General features: G+C 38.1%; 1 protein-coding gene across 1 annotated transcript; it reads right to left on the bottom strand.

Annotated features, from left to right (window-relative positions):
• Positions 1-14,825: 14,825 nt before the first annotated feature.
• On the bottom strand, positions 14,826-17,923 carry LOC122738983 (wee1-like protein kinase 2). Its single transcript, XM_043980854.1, is given in 2 exon segments — positions 14,826-16,219; positions 17,887-17,923. Coding segments are annotated over 2 exon segments (1,431 nt in total).
• Positions 17,924-20,707: the final 2,784 nt, after the last annotated feature.

Here is a 20,707-nt window from a genome sequence, read left to right as displayed (position 1 = left end):
TTACCAAATTAGAGTGTACTTAGAAAAAGAGGCTCCAGGACAGAGCCATGGAATGTGCTCACAGTAGACATGACATGTATAATTGAGCAAAAGAGACTGAGAAAGAGGAGCCAGACAGGAGGAAAACCAGAAGAAATTATTACTAAAACCCATGAGAAGACCAGTCACTACTGTTTTATGCTGCTGAAGGCATCAAGAATGAAAATTGAGAGGAGGTCATTTAGATTTCCCATTTAGTAGCTCGCTGATGACTTTGGAGAAGTCAGTTTGAGTCATGAGGTTGGAAGCCAGAAGAGATTGAGAGGAAAGAAAGTAGAACGATCAAGTGTAGATGACTTTCAAGGTTTATGGTTGAGAAAAGGAGAATAGAGAAGATGATATCGGGGATGGTAGTGTCCTTGAGGGAGACTTAGGCATGTTTATAAGCAACAAAGAACAGCAGATGGGAGACAACACCAGAGTAAAAGATTGCTGGTGGAAGCAGTCAGCTAGAAATAAGATGGATGAAGTCAAGGGCACATACACTGGGTTTGTCTTTGGCAAGAAAAACTTCATCAGACACTAAAGAAGGAAATGGTAGAAAATTATGTCAAGGTCTTTTAAGATAAGAAGAAGGAATTCTCAGCAACTTTCTTAATTTTTTTTCCAGTAAATTATGAAAATTATGTCAAGGTCTTTTGAGATGAGAAGAAGGAATTCTCAGCAACTTTCTTAATTTTTTTTGCAGTAAATTATGAGGCAAGGCCCACAGCTAAGAAGTTGGAGAAAGGAATGCTAATAGAGGCTTGAGAAGATTTGCAAGAGTTATTCTGAAGAGTGCAAGTGATTTAATTAGGAATAAAAGATTGCCTTGGGGCAGCTCGGTGGCAGTGGATAAAGCACCAGCCCTGGATAAAGCACCAGCCCTGGATTCAGGAGGACCTGAGTTCAAATTCGGCATCAGACAGTTGACACTTACTAGCTGTGTGACCCTTGGCAAGTCACTTAACCCTCATTGCCCCGCAAAAAAAAAAAAAAAAAAGATTGCCTTGCTGCAGTGAAGGGCAGTTTGAAGTTAGGTAATATATCTAGTACCCCTATTACATAATTGGACAACTACCCCAACTTGACATAGGTTCTAGGTACTTTGTGGGTGTATACTCCTAAAACCATAGCTAAGAAGTCCCCATGAGTGTACTTATCTTTAATAGTAGACATGATTGGGGGGCAGCTAGGTGACACTAGCTGTGTGACCCTGGGCAAGTCACTTAACCCCCATTGCCCCGCAAAAAAAAAGAAAAAAATAGTAGACATGATTAGCTCAAAGCATTTACTGAGGTGTCTTAGCATGAACAACTAAAAATGTTCCCCCTATATACTTGGGGCACACCCACAAATACAATGCAGGAAAAATAGGTAAAGTGGTACCCTTGCCTCTTGCACTGCATGACCCTAATGTTCTTTCTCTTCATGATGTCCTCATGTTATTTCCCTCCAAGTGTCACACCTCATCTAGACCGGTTGCTTAGCTAAGTTTCTTTGACCTGCCTCTATTTATACCCAGCTATCCCAGCTTCAGGGCTAATTGTCTCCTGAACTCATAGAAGGCACTCTTGAATTGCTTGGGATCACTCTCCTCAGAACTTTCTACACTGACTGACTCCTTGACTTCCGGGGCCTGCTCTCTGCTGAATATTGTGTCTCCTACTAGAAGAGCAGCTCCACTCATGGGGTAGAGAGAGATACATTCTGTCTCCCTCACTCTTTATCCCCCAGTGCCTTAGCCAGTGCTTTCTGGTAAAGGTTCAAAGGTTATGTCAAAGAACAATTTGCTTACTGACTTGACAGACTACAGAACTGCCAAGCTACCTTTTTAAATACCACCAAAGGAATGCCCATTCTTTTACAGTCAATGCCAAGCTATTCTACAATTCCAGAGGTCTTAGAGGTAGTAAAATTAGAGGGTCTGAGTATAAATTTGTTACATTTAGATGCTCTCAAAAGAATAGAAAGGGTGGGGAAGAAGAACATGTGGGCAGAAAGGGGAAGGGAAAGGAAGAATGGGGAAAATTATCTCACATAAATCAGGTGTACAAGTAGAAGTCTATACAACATGGAGGAGGGAATGGGGAAGAGTGAGTGATGCCTGCCTCACTTTCAATTAGTCAAAGGAAAGTTGGATGCATATCCACATACATAACAGAATACATAAATATATTTTACCCAACAGGGAAATGGAAGGGCCTTCCCTCCCATTAAGGTTAAGGGAAAGAAGGGAATAAATTGAGAGGGTAGATTAAGGGCCGTAGTGGTCAGACGCAAAACACTTTTAAAGAGGGGGTGGGAAACAGAGAAGGAAAAGCATAAGAGAATAAGATGGAAGGAAATCCACAATGAGCAAGCATAACTTATGAATGGGATGAACTCCATAAAATGGGAGAGGATAGAAGAGTGGTTTAGAATTTAAGATCCAACAACATATTGTTTATAAGAAACACATTAGAAATAGAAGAATACATACAGAGTTAAAATATGGAGCCAGAATCTATTATCCTTCAGCAACAGTAAAAAAGGCAGGGGTAGGGACAGCTAGGTGGCACAGTGGATAGAGCACCGGCCCTGGAGTCAGGAGTACCTGAGTTCAAATCCGGCCTCAGACACTTAACACTTACTAGCTGTGTGACCCTGGGCAAGTCATTTAACCCCAACTGCCTCACTAAAAAAAAAAAAAGGCAGGGGTGGCCATCATGATCTCAGACAAAGTATCAGCAAAAATTGACCTAATTAAAAGAGATAAATAGGTGTTATGGGCCTAGTACCCCAGAAGTTCTCTGGTATAGTCCTACCACCCCAAGTAAGATATCAAATTTACCTATTCTTTTTGCGACAGCAAAGAATTAGAAACTGATCTGCTCTTTCTTTGTGAGGATACCCATTAATTGGGGAATTGTTGAACAAATTATGGTATATAAATGGGATGGAATACTACTGTGTCATAAGAAATGTTGAAAGGGATGATTTCAGAGAGACTTGGAGAGATTTGTATGAACTGATCAAAAGTGAAGTGAGCAAAACCAAGAGAATAATTTATACAATAACAACAATATTGTAAAGATAATAAACTTTAAAATATTTAGTAAATATGATCAACACAATGATCAAACATAACTCCAAAGAACTCATGACGAAACATACTGTCCTCCTCCAGGTAGAGAATTTTTTTATTTTATTTTATTTTTTTTTAATTTTTGTGAGGCAATTCTGAGCTGGACTCAGAATACTAATTGAAACATATTTTCTTTTCACTGTTTGTTTTTCTGTATTTTTTTTTTTGGACATGGCTAACATTGGAGTTTGTAACTGGCATGGCATTTAAATTCTAAAAGGAAAAGTTAAATGAGCTGCAGGAGGATAGACAGTAAAACTATAATAGTGGCAGATGGACCTCAATTTACTCCTATAAGACCCAGATAAATCTAGATAGACCTCCGGAAAAGACTGAATGGGAATAGAAAGTGTACCTAATTCTCAGCCCTGCATGGTACCTTCCCAAAATTTGACTATATATTAGGGCATAAAACCCCCCATAAACAAATGCAGAAAAAGTAGAAATATCAAATGCATCATTTAGTGACTATAATGTAATAAAGATTATATTCAATAAAAGGCCTCTGGAGGAAAACTTAAATATTAATTCAAAACTAAAATAATAATGCTAAAGAAAGGGTGGGTCTGGGGCAGCTAGATGGCGCAGTTGATAGAGCACCGACCCTGGAGTCAGGAGTACCTGAGTTCAAATCCAGCCTCAGACACTTACTAGCTGTGTGACCCTGAGCAAGTCACTTAACCCCAATTGCCTCACTAAAAAAAAAAAAAAGAAAAAAGAAAGGGTAGGTCAAAAAACAAATCAGAAACAATTTCACTAAAGAAAAATGACAGTGAGACAACATAGCAAAATTTGTGGGATGTAGCCAAAGCAGTTCTTTGGGGAAAGTTTATATCTCTAAATCCTTTCATCATTAAAGAGAGGAAGAGCAGATTGAATTGAGTATGTAACTAAAAACATTAGGAAATTAACAAATTAAAAACTTTCAACTAAGCATCAAAATAGAAATCCTGAAAATATTCATGGATCTCAGAAGCTCCTGCAAAGACAAGATCAATGAACTAATTTGGCACTGAGTAAGAAATAGAGAGGATGATCAGTGGAAGAGATTAGTCCAATATTTCACATATATCAAGATAAGTTCCAAATGGGTACATAATTTAGACATAAAAGGTGATATCATTACCAAATTAGATAAGCATGGAAGAAATGATGTGTCAGAGCTATGAATTCAGAAACAGTTCATGACTAAACAGGAGATAGAAGATATACATAAGGTAAAATGGACAATTTTGGTTATATAAAATTAAAAGTTTTTGTACAAATTAAAACTAATGCAACTAGGGGCAACTAGGTTGCGCAGTGGATAGAGCACCGGCCCTGGAGTCAGGAGTACTTGAGTTCAAATCCGGCCTCAGACACTTAACACTTACTAGCTGTGTGACCCTGGGCAGTCACTTAACCCCAATTGCCTCACCAAAAAACAAAAACAAAAAAACCAATGCAACTAAAATTAGAAGAGAATTGGGAAATGGGGTAAATCTTTGTAGCATATTTCTCTGATAAAAGTCTCCTTTTTAAGATATATAGGTCAAATTTACAAGAGTCAAATTTACAAGAAAAAGAGCCATTCCATACTGAACAGGTTGTGGTATATGATTGTTATAGAATACTACTGTTCTATAAGAAATGATGAGGGTGGAGCCAAGATGGCGGAGGAAAGGCAGTGAGCTCCTGAACTCATGACGAGATCGCTCCAAACAATATCCAATTAATGCCATAGGAAAATGCCTGGAGCAGCAAAACTCACAGAAGAATGTGCTGAAATCATCTTCTAACCAAGAATGGTTTGGAAGGTCAGAAGGAGGGAGCTGCTGTGCTAATACAGGAGTTGAGCCCAACCCCACAGTCACCCTGACACAGATCCAGTCCCAGGAAGGCCTCACCAGAGAAGGAGACCCCCAGAGCCTCTGAATCAGCTGAAGCACCAGTGTTGTCTGCAACTAAGTTCACAGTCTGGTGAATGGGCTGAGCCCTGGGCAGGGGAGAGACTACAGGGGTCTATGCTGGTGCTAAGGCAGAACTAGGATTTTACACCCCTGCTGAGAACCAGGAGGTAGGCTGGAGTAGCAGTGGCCCAGGTGGGGGAGGGGCACAGGCTCATCAGAGCTGACAACCACAACACACAAAGCTAGTTGATTAGCATGTTGGTCTGGGGTCATCTACAGACCAGGGAACAGGCTGGGTGAGTGAAGAACCTGATTCTCCTTAAATCATACCACCTGGGACTTCTTAAACTTGGAATACTGCAGCCTGGAAACAGTGCCCCACTTTAAGGAGCTAAAAGTCTAGTAAAAGAAAGAAAAGATGAGCAGACAGATAAAGGTGAGAATCATAGAAAGTTTCTTCAGTAACAAGGAAGACCAAGGGGCACCCTCAGAGGAAGATGTCAACATCAGGGCCCCTATATCTAAAGCTCCCAAGAAAAATATGAATTGGTCTCAGGCCATAGAGGTGCTCAAAGAGGACTTTGAAGATAAAGTTAGAGAGGTAGAAGAAAAAATGGAAAGAGAAATGAGGAAGATACAGGAAAGACATGAGAAAAAACTCAACAGCTTGAAAAGTCAAATGGAAAAGGAGGTACAAAAGCTCTCTGATGAAAATAATTGCCTAAGAATGAGGATTTGAACAAATGGAAGCCAGTGAATTTATGAGAAACCAAGACACAATACAGCAAATCCAAATGAATAAAAAAATAGAGGGCAATGTGAATTATCCTCTGGGAAAAACTACTGACCTGGAAAATATGTCCAGGAGAGATAATTTGAAAATTATTGGTCTACCTGAAAACCATGATCAAGGAAAGAGTTTTGACACCATCTTCCAAGATATTCTCAGGGAAAATTGGCCCTGATATTCTAGAAGAAGAAGCTAAAATAGAAATTGAAAGAATCCACCGATCACCTCCAGAAAGAGATCCCAAAAAGAAAACTCCTAGGAATATTATAGCCAAATTCCAGAGCTCTCAGGTCAAGGAGAAAATATTACAAGTTGCCAAAAAAGAAAGAATTCAAGTACTGTGGAGCCCCAGTAAGGATAGCACAAGATCTAGCAGCTTCTACATTAAAGGACCAGAGGGCATGGAATGTGATATTCCAAAGGGCAAAGGAAATGGGATAACAACCAAGAATCACCAAACCAGCAAAACTCAGCATAATCTTTCAGCGGAAAAAATGGGACTTTAATGAAAAAGAAGACTTTCAGATATTTTTGATGAAAAGACCTGAACTGAATGGCAAATTTGACTTTCAAATACAAGACCCTAGAGAACCATAAAAAATTGGAGCTGGGGGTCATACCTGGGGTCATACAGTGGGCAAAACTCTGAGGCCGAGTTTTGGCTGGGATCCCCCTGTGTCCAGGGCTGATACTTTGTCCACTGTGTCACCTAGCTAGGTGATGACATCTTTAGGGTTAAATTGAGGGGTGAAGGGAATTCACTGGGGGAGGGGGAAGGGAAGAGGTGAAATCCTACATGAAAGAAACAGGAAAAAGGCTTATGGAGTGGAGGAAGAGATGGGAGAGGAGCAGGGCAGTAAATAAATTTTACACTCATCAGAAAAGACTCAAAGATCTTAAACTCATCAGAGCTGCCTCAAGGAGGGACTAACAGACACACCCTACTGGGTGGAGTAATCTATTTAATCTGGGCAATAAATGAACCTAATACTCATCAAAATTGGCTCAAAGACCTCAATCTCATTAGAATTGGTTCAAGGAGGGAATAATGTATACACTCAATTGGGTGTAGTAATCTCTCTAACCCTGCAGGAAAATAGGAGGGGAAGGGGATAAAGAGAGAGAGGCAAAAGAAGGAAGGACAGAGTGGGGGAGGGGACAGACAGAAGCAAATCCTTTTGAAGAGTGATAGGATGAAAGAAGATGGATAATAGAATAAATATCATGGGGAAGGGAATAGGAAGGAAGGGAAACAGTTAACAATAGTAATCATGAAAAAGAGAAAAGGGGGAAAAATTGCACAAAAAATATTTATAGCAACTCTTGGTGGAAGCTAAGAATTGAGAATCAAGGGAATGTCCATCAATTGAGGGATGATGGGAAAAGCTGTGCTATATGATTGTAGTGGAATGATCTTGTGCTACAGGAAATGACAAACAGGATGATCCCTAAAAAACCTGGAAAGACTAATGAACATCGATGTATAGTGAAGTGAGCAGAGCTGGGAGGACATTGTACATAGTGACAGCAGTATTGTTCAATGAGCAATTGTGAATGACTTAACTACTCTCAGCAATGCAATGATCCAAGACAATCCCAAGGAAGGAATGAGGAAGCTTACTATGCACCCCTATAGAAAGAAGTGATAAAAAGAACACTTGTGGGTTGTACATATATAAACCTGGTTTTTATCTTGTGGAGTGGGGAGGAAAGGGAGGGAGGGAGAAAAATTTGGAACTCTAAATCTTATGAAAATGAATGTTGAAAAGTACCCTTACATGTCACTGGAAAATAAATGTTTGTTGCTGGAAAAAAAAAAGAAATGATGAGATGGTTTCATAGAAACGTAAAAAGACAAAAAATTGATGCAATGAGAAGAATCAGGAGAACATTGTACATAGTAACAGCAATATGTAATGATAATCACTGTGAAAGACTTAGCTACCATAAACTCAGGCAAAGAGCCTATCCTTTTTTCTTCAAATTTAACTTTAAAAGCCCTTTTCATTTTCTTTAGTTTCCCTTACCAATCTTCGCTCATTCTGAACTTTAGTATTTCTGACAATATTTTTAGAGGATTTGTCACACTCATATTCATTGAGTATTACCAGGCCTTACTTTCATCTTCTGTATATTTCTTTCTTTTTTTTTAACAGTATTTTTTTTTAGTGAGGCAATTGGGGTTAAGTGACTTGCCCAGGGTCACACAGCTAGTAAGTGTTAAGTGTCTGAGGTAGCATTTGAACTCAGGTCCTCCTGATTCCAGAGCCGGTGCTCTTTCCACTGAGCCACCTAGCTGCCCCAGGTCATTTCTTTTTAAAAATCTACTGAGTCATTAGCTTTTCCTATTCAGTGGCCAATAATAAAATTGTTTTATCAAATCCAAAGTACCAGAGGACTTTAGCATTGTGTCACACATGACTAGTCAGAAGAAACTAGGCATTTCTTTATTCCCCCAAAGTCCAAATGATAAGTTAACACACATAATCAACTAGAAGTAGATAGGGCAGTTCTATTTATATTCTATTACAGTAGTAAGGATTTCTTTACTTTGCTCTGTAACATACAAAAATGATTAACAAAGCAATGCCATTTTTTCTGTAATGCAGAGTACCCTTATCTTATATCTTGAAATGGTATATTCCTTTTTTAGATAGTCAAAAAAAATATACAAAAAAAATATATATACAATCTAATTTAGGATTAATCTGTCTAAAAAAAGGATTAATCTGTCTAAATAAATCATACCATTTGGAAATCAATTTTGTGCCTAAAAGTAATATGAAATCTAAAAGATAAAATGTTAGTTTAAATCTAAGGTAAACATCTAATCTGAAAGTAGAATTTAGGACTATATTAGTTTTAGTATGAGTACTAATTTTGAAAATTAGTATATCAATCATGGAATTTAGTTGAAATAATTCATTTTATATAGGTTTGAGTTAGTAAAGAAGGTTACAGAAAAGTGATAAAGTCAATACACTGAAATGACTGAACAACAACATCAATGTCATTGTTCAGTTGTTTAGTCATGTCTAACTCTTCATGACTCCATCTGGTGTTTTCTTGACAAAGATACTGGAGTGGTTCGCCATTTCCATCTCCTGTTCATTTTACAGATGAGGAAACTAAAGCAAACAGGGTTAAGTTACTTGCCCAGGGTCCCACAGCTAGTAAGTGTCTGAGGCCTCATTTAAACTCAGGTCTTCCTGACTCTAGGCTCAGTACTCTATCCACTGCACCAGCTAGCTGACCTAGTCAGCAACAGAGAAAATCAAATAACTACAATTTGTTCAATAATAATTATATCATTTTGCCTCTATCATAGAGTAAGTGTACACAGAGGTCATTCATGCTGGAAGAGATTCACAAAATATTTGAAAGCCAGGTAGATAGCAAAGGCATGGAAAGACCCTCAGACTAGAGAAACAGAGTAACATGGAAGGTAAAGCACTTAGCTATGAATTAGGAAGACCTGAGTTCAAATCTTGTCTCAGAAACTTCCTAGCTATATGATTCTTTTTCGTTTCTTTGTTTTTTTGTTTTTGCAGGGCAATGAGGGTTAAGTGACTTGCCCAAGGTCACACAACTAGTTAAGTGTCAAAGGCTGGATTTGAACTCAGGTCCTCCTGAATCCAAGGCCAGTGCTTTATCCACTGCACCACCTAGCTGCCCCCTAGCTATATGATTCTAAATAAGTAATTTAACTTCTGAGCCTCTGTGTCATTATCTGAAAATTAAAATATTAACACTTTTGTCACAGTGTTTCCCAGACCAAATGAAATAACTTATGCAAAATACTTTGCAGACTTTAAAATGCTATATAAATCTGAATTATTACTAAAAAAGTGATCAAAAGCTCAATAACTATTAATCTATATACCTACTTTCTTATCTGTGTAAAAATTTTATGAGAATCAATGATTGTGTTAGACAGTAATAGGGTGGCTTTTGCAGTTGATATTCAACAATAAGCCACATCCAGATTTCAGAAAAATCTGGAAAGACTTACATGAACTGATACTGAGTGAAGTGAGCAGAACCAAGCAATAACAACAACATTGTATGATGATCAACTGTGATAGACTTAGCTCTTCTCAGCAATACAATGATCCAAGACCGTTCCAAAAGACTCATGGTTGAATATGTTGTCCACATCCAAAAAAAAAAAAGTACTGTTAAGTCTGAATGCAGATTTTTTTTTTTTTTGGCAGAGCAATGAGGGTTAAGTGACTTGTCCAGGGTCACACAGCTAGTAAGTGTCAAGTGTCTGAGGTGGATTTGAATTCAGGTCCTCCTAAATCCAGGGCTGGTATTTTATCCACTGTGCCACCTAGCTGCTCCCTGAATGCAGACTGAAGCATACTATTTTCATTTTTGTTGTTGGGTTTTTCTGTTTCTTCTTTCTTGTGGTTTTTCCCTTTTGTTATGATTCTTCTCTGACAACATAACTAATGTGGAAATATGTTTAAAATGATTGTAATGTATAACTTTTTTTTATTCTGGGCAACAAGGGTTAAATGACTTGTCCAGGGTCACACAGCTAATAAGTGTCAAGTGTCTGAGACTGGCTTTGAACTCAGGTCCTCCTGAATCCAGGGCCAGTGCTTTATCCACTGCACCACCTAGCTGCCCCACAATATATAACTTATATCAGATTGTTTGCTGGCTTCAGGAGGGGGGAAGGAAAGAGAAAAATTTGGAACTCAAAATCTTACAAAAATAAATGTTGAAAACTATTTTTACATATAACTGGGAAAAAATATTATTAAAAATCCCAATAGGCCACATCTTTATCATTACATGGTTGAAAGTTATGGAGACTAAACTATCTCACTATCTTTATAAATGAATTAATTAAAAAGCATTTATTAAGCACTTAATATGTACAAAGTTTTGTGCTAAGTGCTAGGGATCCAAATAGAAAAATAAGACTGTCTATGCCTTCAAGATCACATTCTAATAGGGAAGATGATAACAAGTTCACAAGTATTGATTAAGCATGTACTATTTGGCAGGCACTGTGCTAAGCCATTGGAATACAAATACAAGCAGAAATACAAGCAGAGCACCAGGCTGCACTGCAGTTGCTTCCCATAATGACTTCTCAGGGGGCCAGACTGAAAGCAGGACTGGTGGCATAGGAAATGCTGTCACTCCCAAGTCTCTTCTATTTACATACCCACTGTTGGCAATTGGTCAATAGTCAGTACTGGCCCTTTTGTCATAGTGATTTCTTGCCCTGATAGCTTCAGGGCCTAGGCTGAAAGTAGGAGTATTATGGGAGGCACTGCTATTCCAAGGGCTGTTGGATTGAGGGTCCTGGGCTATCTCCATTACTTTTCCCTCTACCTCTCTTACTTTATCTTCAAATTCCTTTTTGAGTGCTTCTACAGCCTGAAACCAATTCATATTTTTCTTGGAGGCTTTGGATGTAGGAGCTTTGACTTTGTTATCTGCTTCTGAGGGTATATTTTGATCTTCTTTGTCACCAAAGAATCTTTCTATGGTCTGCATCTTTTTCTGTCTCTTCATTTTGCTAGCCTGTTTCTTGATTTTTAACTCCTTCTTAAAGTGGTGCACTCCTTCCAGGACTCACTGCCCCAAGCTTCAGGGGGTCTCACGTGGTACAATTTAAGGAGAGGCACATTCTGGACTCACCTGGCCTGTGCTCTGGTCTGTAATTAACCCCAGGCCCACTTGCTCTTTAACCCCAAAACAAAAATCTTTTTAGCTGTGGTGCTTCAGGGCGAGCCTGCACACCTCCCCCACCTGGACCTGCCACTCAAGACTGCTTCCTGATTCCCAGCACTGGCGCCAGCAGAGACCCCTATAATCTCCCCCGGCCAACTGCTCAGCCATCTCACCAGACTATGAGCTTAGTTCCAGAAGCAGCTGCCACTGCAGCCGATTCAGAGGCTCTTGGGGTCTCTTTCTCTGGTGTGATCAGGGGCTGAATCTGCATGTAAGGCAGTGGGGCTGTGCTTCGCTTTCACCTTCACTCTCAGACCTTTCTTACCAACCTTCTAAGCCATCTTTGGCTGGAAAATGATCTCTCACTGTCCTTTTGTGGGTTCTGCTGCTCCAGGAATTGTAGTATGGCAGTATTTGGTATTCTTGTTGTTATTCAGTCATGTCCAACTGTTCATGACCCCATTTGCGGTTTTCTTAGCAAAGATACTAGAATGGCTTGCCATTTCCTTCTTCAGCTCATTTTACAGATGAGGCAACTGAGGCAAACAAGGTTAGGTGACTTGCCCAGGGTCACACAGCTAGAAAGTGTCTGAGGTTAGATTTGGGGGCAGCTAGGTGGTGCAGTAGATAGAGCACTGGCCCTGGAGTCAGGAGTACCTGAGTTCAAATCTGGCCTCAGACACTTAACAGTTACTAGCTGTGTGACCCTGGGCAAGTCACTTAACCCCAATTGCCTCACCAAAAAAAAAAAAAAAAGCCAAAGGGAGGTTAGATTTGAATTCAGGAAGATAAATCTTCCTGATTCTAGGCCTAGCACTCCATCCACTGCAACACCTAGATGCCCTATATATCAGGACTCTATTACTTTTATAAAATGATTTTGGTATGGTGCTTTCTCAATTTTTGAACTAATTTGTGAAGTATGAGTACTAACTTCTTTAAAAGTTTGATTTAAAAAAAGTTTGATAAAATTTTCCTGTGAATCCATCAGGTCCTTTGGTAATTCCTTTGTAACTAGATCTATTTCCTCTTCTGAGTCGGGCTATTTAAGATCTCTATCTAGACAGTTTGGTCATTTCATATTTTTGAAAGTATTCCTCTTTTTTTTCCCTACATTCTCATTTTTATTAGCATGTAACTGCATAACATGTTCTGATTATTATTTTTATTTCTTCTAGTTTTGCTGTTAGATCATCTTGCTCACTTGCTATGTTATTGATTTGATGTTCTCTCTTCTATTTAATCAGATTAGCTAAGAATTTATTGATTTTATGTCTTTTCCAAAAAACAGCTTTTAGCTTTATTTATCATTTATATGTGATATTTCCCCCCAAATTTTCTATTTCCTTTCTTATTTTTAATATCTCCTTTCTTGTGTTTATTTTAGGTTTATTTGATTTCATAATTTTTTTTTTAAATGCATATTTAGTTAATTAATCTTCTCTTTTTCCATTTCATTAATGTATGATTGTAAGGATGTGACTTTCCCCATGAGGACTGCATTAGTTGCATCTTAGCAATTTCAGTATTTTGTTTCATTATTATCACTTTCTTTTATATCATTATTGTTTCTATGATTTACTTTTTGACTTACTAATTATTTAAGATTTCATTAAGTCTTCACTTGGGTCTTTATTTTTCATTTGTGATCCTTGAACCAATTTCTATTCTTATTACATTATGGTCTGTAAAGAATAATGATTATTTCTGCCTTTTTACATTTGTTTTCAATAATTATTTGTTCTCGTACATGTTTGTTTATAAAACTTCCATGTGGTGGAGTGAAATAAGTATATTCTTTTGCTGATTCATTTAGAAGACACCAAATGTTAGGGCAGCTAGGTGGCGCAGTGGATAGAGTACCTGAGTTCAAATCCAGCCTCAGACACTTAACACTAGCTGTGTGACCCTGGGCAAGTCACTTAACCCCAATTGCCTCACTAAAAAAAAAAAATTAAAAAAAAATAGAAGACACCAAATGTCTTTTAACTCTAATTCCTGAAGAAATTTGTCAGGTACATATTTTCCCTTTTAACTTTTGGCTGTACTTAACTCAAACTAATAGAGGGTAGTAAAGTCTCCTGTCAGTCATTATTGTGTTACTACCTATGTCTTCCTGAAGCTCAGATATTGTTTCTTTTATGAATTTGGATACTAAGGCATTTAGAATTTATTATTGATATTGGTTCATTGTCTTTGGTGCCTTTCAGCAAAATACTTTGCTTGTTAATCCCTTTTTCTTTTTTGAAAGTTTTTGCTTTGTCTAGCATGATGTTAACTCTTACTTTTTTAGATTCGTTTGGTGCATAGTAAATTTTTTCCCCATTCCTTTAGGGTTTTTTTGGGTCTTTATTCTTTAAATGTACTTCTTTTTTTTTTTTTTTTGGAGAAATAAAACCATTATTTATATATGTTCTGTTCATTTAAAAAAGATAGAAAGGGAAAACACTTGAATAAAATTAATATCTTTAAAAATCACTAGAAACAAAGCCAAAGTTTTAAAAACAAAAAGAAACTAGTGACAGCCACCAGAAGTAAAAGGTTAAGATTGTCAGAAGATAGCAAAATCAGATTCCTCTTCTTATGTTTCAACACGGCTCATTGGCAACCTCATAAGTGTTCCTCTTTGCAAACATAACTTCCCATTTCAAATAATAGCTAGACTATTCCTGTAACTATAGGAAGAACAGAGAATGATCTCTCTGTCCAGAAAATATATTAGAAGAATCACTAGTTCCAAACCGACTAGGAATTCTCTGTTGGAACTAGGCATTACTAAAGTTATTACTAAATTAGTCTTATTTCCAAAATTGAGGCAAAGATCCCATCTCTCTCTCTCCAGGCAAAATGATATCTTCTGAGGATCCTTTTGGAAGTGATATAACAACCACCTCTCTCAGGCTAGAAAGTCACTTGAATCTTGCTATTTTCATCAATCCCTTAGAATTCAAAAACTCTTTTGTATCTGTGCTCAAATGCACCGAATAGTGGCATCTAGGGGTGGGAGGGTAAGCAGAGAAAAATGCCTACTAATTAGAATTATTTCTTCAAGTCTATATCCAGTTGAAAAGCCAACATACTTTTGGGGGATGGCTAGACCTAGGATACAAAGTCCAAAAAAAGAACTTGCAGCAGAAAGTTGCAGTCATTCCCACTGGCCACTTTTCCATTTTATAGCAGCAGTAATTGGTGTCAAGAGCCAGGTTGGAGGAATCATGGAATGTTTCTATAGCCATACCTTCAAAGCTCTGGTTAGCATAAAATGGATCTCCTCCAAGGCTCATGTGGAAGGGGCACAGGACTATGCTTACTCAGATTTTCCAAAAGTGAAACTGCGTGACCTTTTGGTTTTTCTTCCCACCAATATCCTGGAGCTACTTGACCCATTTTTGGCAATGAACCCAAGGGATCCAGGAGAGTGATGAATGGTATCTTGTTGGTGTTTCTGTGCAAGATGAGCTTCTTTCAGTTCTCTCTCCAACTCAGCTCTCTTAGACTTTTCTCTGTCTAGCTCCCTCAGAAGCTCTGCAGTTATACTCGAAGAGGGTCTGAGGACTATGTTCCTAGACAAAGCTGGTGGTGTTGGTCTCTCCTCTGGTTTAGGATGGATCATAACCTTAAGCAAGTTGTAAAAGTCTTCAGAGAGCTTCTGTGGGATATCTGGAAGGTTGCCTTGATGGATGTGATGCCAAGGCTCATCATTACTTGGTAAGGACTTTGCCCCTGCAGCCACAGCAATTGTCAATCCAAGGGCAAATATGTCTGCTTTGGGCAGCTGTCGATAATCCTCTTGTAAAATCTCATTGGCCAAGAAGCGACTATCTCCCTCCTCTACTTGGGGGTTCTTGATTGAAGTCACAAGGCCTAGATCACCAATTTTATACATCATGTTAGCAGAGAGGAACCAATCATCTTCATTCTCTCCTTCTGAGATGGACATGGAGTCAGCTCCTTGCTTTTTACAGATGAAGATATTACTGGGCTTGATGTCCAGGTGCACCAGGCCCAAGTGATGGATATACTTCAACCCCATGGAGATTTGCAGGAGCATATTCTTGAGTTCTGCTTCTTGAAAGAAAGTGCCAAGTTTTTCATTCTCAGACACAGCGGCCTGCAAGCTCCCACCATTGCAGTACTCATTCTGAATGATCATGTGGTCATCCTCTGACCATGCAGAATAGTAACGGACGACATGAGGGTGCTGTCCAAGCACTGCATGTGCATAAACTTCTCACAAAGCTAAGGGTTCATTTAAGGATACTCCTAGCCGTCTTGTTGAGCGTTTAATAGCATAAACGCATCCATCCAGCCTCTTGATACACTTGTGGACGGTGCCAAATGCTCCTACCCCAATTTTTTCTACCTCCAGGAATTCTTTTTCATATTGGGAAACCATATTGCTTTCTCTTATGACACATTTCTTGGCAGGCAGCCCTTGTTCTCCCTTATCTTCAGAGAAGTCAGATTCCTCAGGCTCTCCTCTTATTTTCCTCTTGCCTTTGGATTGAGAGATCATCCTCCTGTAGGATTCTGGGGTGAAGGGATTCACGTTGACCTGAAATGCTGAAGACATCTGGTACGTGCTAATGGCAGGTGTAACTCGGGAGTGCTTAGAACTTCTTGCAGATGGCTTAGGGGTACGTGGAGATTCACAAAGTTGCAACTTTTTCCAGGATGTTACTGGAGTCGTGGTGATGCCCTCTAAAGGTCGTGACAATGGAGTTTTCGGCCAAATGTACTTCTTATAAGCAATAGATTACAGAGTTTCGTTTTCTTATCCAGTCTGTCACTCTTTTTTGTTTCATTCGATTGTTTAATCCATTCACATTTTTTTTGGTTTTGTTTTTTTATTTTTGGTTTTATTTATTTTATTTTTTTATTTTTACTGACAATTGGGGTTAAGTCACTTGCTGAGGGTCACACAGCTAGTAAGTGTTAAGTGTCTGAGGCTGTATTTGAACTCAGATACTCCTGACTCCAGGCCAGTGCTCTATCCACTGTGCCACCTAGCTGCCCCCCATTCACATTTAAAATAAGACTTTTTATATTTTTCTCCATCTCTAAAATTATTTTTCCAATTTATGATTTTTCTCCCTTTTCTGCTATAAACACAATACTATGTTTCTTCAGATACATTATTTTACACTTTTTATTAAGGTGGTCCTTGTTTCCACTGGCTCTCTTCCCCTCGCCCTTAATCCCTTTTTTTTTGTTATCCCTTTCCCTTTGGGGTTTTGTTTATTAGTTCCTCTCTCCTGTTTTTATCTAGTTATATATTTCTTCCCCCTTTTCCCCCTCAGTCAAATAGATTTCCTTTTTTCTCCTTCCCTTCAACTAGTCTTGTTCATCAGTTTTTTATTTCATTTTTTGTACACCTTTCCTTCCAAAAAGGATTTCTCTCTCTTCATTAGCTAATATCTCTTTACTTTAGAGCCTCTTTCTCTGATTTATGACCTCTAAAATAATCTAGTCTCTCTCTTTTTTGTGTATTCTTCATACAACTGTGATGAAATAATGAGATTTAGCAGATACTCAAAGACCCACCTGGAGATTAATCTAGACTGATTGAATCAAGTGAGAGTGATTAACTGCTGATTAGCCTACTTCAGGTTAACTGGATTGTAATCACACCTTGAGAACACCTTCAGAACCAATGGATTAGGATGATGCCAACCAATCAGCTTGAAGCAGTGTGTAAGGACTGCCTCTGTTCCAGACCTATAAAAAGCTTCCACAACCCTGATTGAAGCAGGGTTGTGGCAGAGGACTTGAGGAAGAACCAGACCAGGCTGGAACTCTAGGCTAAATAGGCTTTTTTCTTAACTTTCTGAACTCCATGGGAATATCTGTATGTTTTAATAAATGTTTAATGCCCAAAGACTGGTGCTGAAGCTTCTAATTTAAGGTGACCACAATATAGATTTTAAACATCACACAACCAAAACTTCCAAGGCATCTATTCTAAGCTCTGTCCTTTAGGCACTTTCTTCCACTTTCTTGTAGGCCTTACCCCTTTGGTTCCCCTTTTCCTTTGTGCTTCACTCTCAGAACCATGACAATTACTGATGGTGTCAGAGAGAACATTGCCCCATGGTGGGCACCTTCCCAACCTACACACACAGATACTGATATAAATATGTGTGTGTATCTTATTGACTTTTCCCCCTAAATTTGCCTGGAAATCTCCTCCATGTGTTCATGTCCTCCCCACCCCTTCAGGTGTCAGTTGCCCCTAGGTGTTCCAGCTCCCTCCCTCCCTCCCAGGAAAAGGAGACTTCTCAGGCACCAAATCCCTTAGGCCTCATCCAGTGTAAAATTCTCATCTCTCTTCATTCATGGGACCTTTATTCAGTGGAACACCTTCTCACCACCAATGTAAGGCATCCTTCCTTTCTTCCCGGTCATTTTTAATCCCCCCTCATTCTCATCCACTCACCAATAAGCTTTGCTCTTTCTGAGATTGTAGAGTTCCCTTCCCATCATTACTAACCCTTGATTTGAACCCAGGTCCATCACTTATTTTTTCTATTTCCTGTTCCCCTGCCTTTCATGTACCCCTCCCATTTTGTCATGTCTCACAAAAAAAGCTTTTAAGCAGGGTGTTGTCAGGTTGTTAAGAATTCCTCCATCTGCCTCTTCAATGGTACCTCTATCAGCTTTCCACTTTCACCTTGTCTTCTTATGTTTATTTTTTTAAAATAATAAACATTTTTATTTAAAGTTTTGAGTTCCAAATTTTATCCCTCCTTCCTTCCCTAATAAAGAAAGCAATCAGATAGATATAGGTTATATATGTGCAATTATGTAAAACATTGCCATGTCATTTTGTACAAGAAAACTTGAATAAAAGAAAAAAATGAAAGACAGTGAAAAATAGCAATATTTAGTCTGTGTTCAATCAATATCAATTCTTTCTCTGGAGGTGGATTGTATGCTTCATCATTAGTCCATTGGGATTGTCCTTGGATCATTGTATTTTTTTTTTTTTTTTTGGTGAGGCAATTGGGGTTAAGTGACTTGCCCAGCGTCATACAGTTAGTAAGTGTTAAGTGTCTGAGGCCAGATTTGAACTCAGGTCCTCCTGACAGGGCCGGTGCTCTATCCACTGCCCCACCTAGCATCTCCTTTTTGTTTGTTTGTTTGTTTGATTTTGTTTTTTGTGAGGCAATGGGGGTTAAAGTGACTTGCCCAGGGTCACACAGCTAGCAAGTGTCAAGTGACTGAGGTCGGATTTGAACTCAGGTCCTCCTGAATCCAGGGCCAGTGCTCTGGGCCACCTAGCTGCCCTTGGATCATTGTATTAAGAATAGTTAAATCCTTCACAGTTCTTCATCAAACAATATTGGTGTTACTATGCACAAAGTTATCCTGGTTCTGCTCACTTCACTATACATCAGTTCATACAAGTCTTTCTAGGCCTTGCTGAAATCATACTGCTTTCTTTTCTTATAACAAAATAATATTCCATTATAATCATATACCAGAGCTTGTTCAGCCATTCCCCAATTGATGATCATTCCTTTGACTTCAAATTCTTAGCCACCACAAAAAGAACTGCTATAGATATTTTTGTAGAACTAGGTCTTTTTCTCTTTTGGGGGATGTCTTTGGCATATAAACGTTAGCAGTGGTATTGTAGGATCAAAAGGTATGCAGAGTTTGATAGCCTTTTGGGCATAGTTCCAAATTGCTTTCTAGAATGTTTGGATCTGTTCACACTTGTTTATGTTTAGAAAGAAGTTTCTTATTGGTCTTTCTGTTACCACTCTATTGCTGTTGTCCTTGCCTACTGTACTTATTGACACCTCCTGCATTGTGTTTAAGATAACAGAGAAACAAATAATCTCTTTGGATCTGGTTTTCCTTCTAAAAAGTCTTCAAACTCTATTAAATATTCATCTTTTGTTCCATATGGTTAAGCTTAGATTTGTAGGATAGGTCCCCTAGGCTGCATCTTGAGTTACATTGCTCTTCAGAACACATTATTCTATTCCCTTCACCTTTTTCTAGTGGGTGTAGAATAGTCTTATGTTATTTGAATGTCTTATCTTTGATATCTGAAGGTCTTTCTCATGATGGCTTGAAGACCTTATTGTTTCTGGATTGAATTGTTAAATTTAACTAATGTATGTCTTTGAGTTTTCAGCCGTGGTTTTTTTTTTATTGTTTTCCCCCTTTTCTGGAGATGATCTGTGAATTTTTTCATATTGGAATTTCATTGTCTATGTTCAGAAATTCCAGGTAGTTCTCTTCTATTATTTCCTTCATTATTAAGGTTTATTATTCTGTTGGGTTTTTTTTTTTTAAGACCTATGATCTTTAAGCTGTCTCTGAACCTCCTGTCTTTGAGATGTTTTGCCTGCAAGAGTAAACATATTTTCTTTTAATGGTCTTGGGTTTTTTCGTTTCTCTTCTAAGTTCTCCTTAACCTTTGTATAATTGTATTACAAATCTATTGCTTTTTTGTTTGTTTCTTTAGTGAGGCATACTATTCTAAAGTCTAGTTTTTCTATTCTGCTCATTGTTTTTGCTGTGCAGAACATATATTATGCTCTCATAATTCTCATTTCTCTTTTAAACCACTTGGAAATAGTGTGTTGTGGTTCCATCTTCTATACCTTTCTGGTTAAAGTAAGACATTTGCCTCAGGCAGTTGGTAGATTCCTTCTGCCCATATTATGGCAAACAATTAAAACCATATCTGAATTAATCTTTCCTTGAATGTTTGGTAGCATTAACTTGTAAAGTGATCAGTTCCTGGGTTTTTTCCTTTGGCAATTCCTTTATGGCTTGTTTAGTTTCTTTCTCTGTAATTTCTACTTCATAGGATCATGGGCTGAGAACTGAAATAGCAAGGCTAGCTCACACATTCTGCAAAAATGTGAAGGCAGAGTATTTTTGTCTACCTTCATCCAATTTACTTATCAGTTTTATTGGCAAATAATTGAGCAAAACAGCTTTTAATTGTTCCTTTATTTTTTCATTTTTTGTGAATTATTTTTCATCTTTGATATAGACAATTTGGGATTCCTCTTTTTATAAAAAATCAGATTACCTAATGATTTATCTTTTATTAAGTATCTAGTTTTATTTATTATTTTGATGAGCTTTTTTGTTCATCTCTCTTGATTTTCAGAATTTCTATTTTATTTGGTTGAGGTTTTTCATTTTCTTATTTTTATTTATAGA

The sequence above is a fragment of the Dromiciops gliroides genome, chromosome 2 (assembly GCF_019393635.1).
Source record: "Dromiciops gliroides isolate mDroGli1 chromosome 2, mDroGli1.pri, whole genome shotgun sequence".
Classification (NCBI taxonomy): Eukaryota; Metazoa; Chordata; class Mammalia; order Microbiotheria; family Microbiotheriidae; genus Dromiciops; species Dromiciops gliroides.
This window is presented reverse-complemented; position numbering and strand designations above follow the sequence as displayed.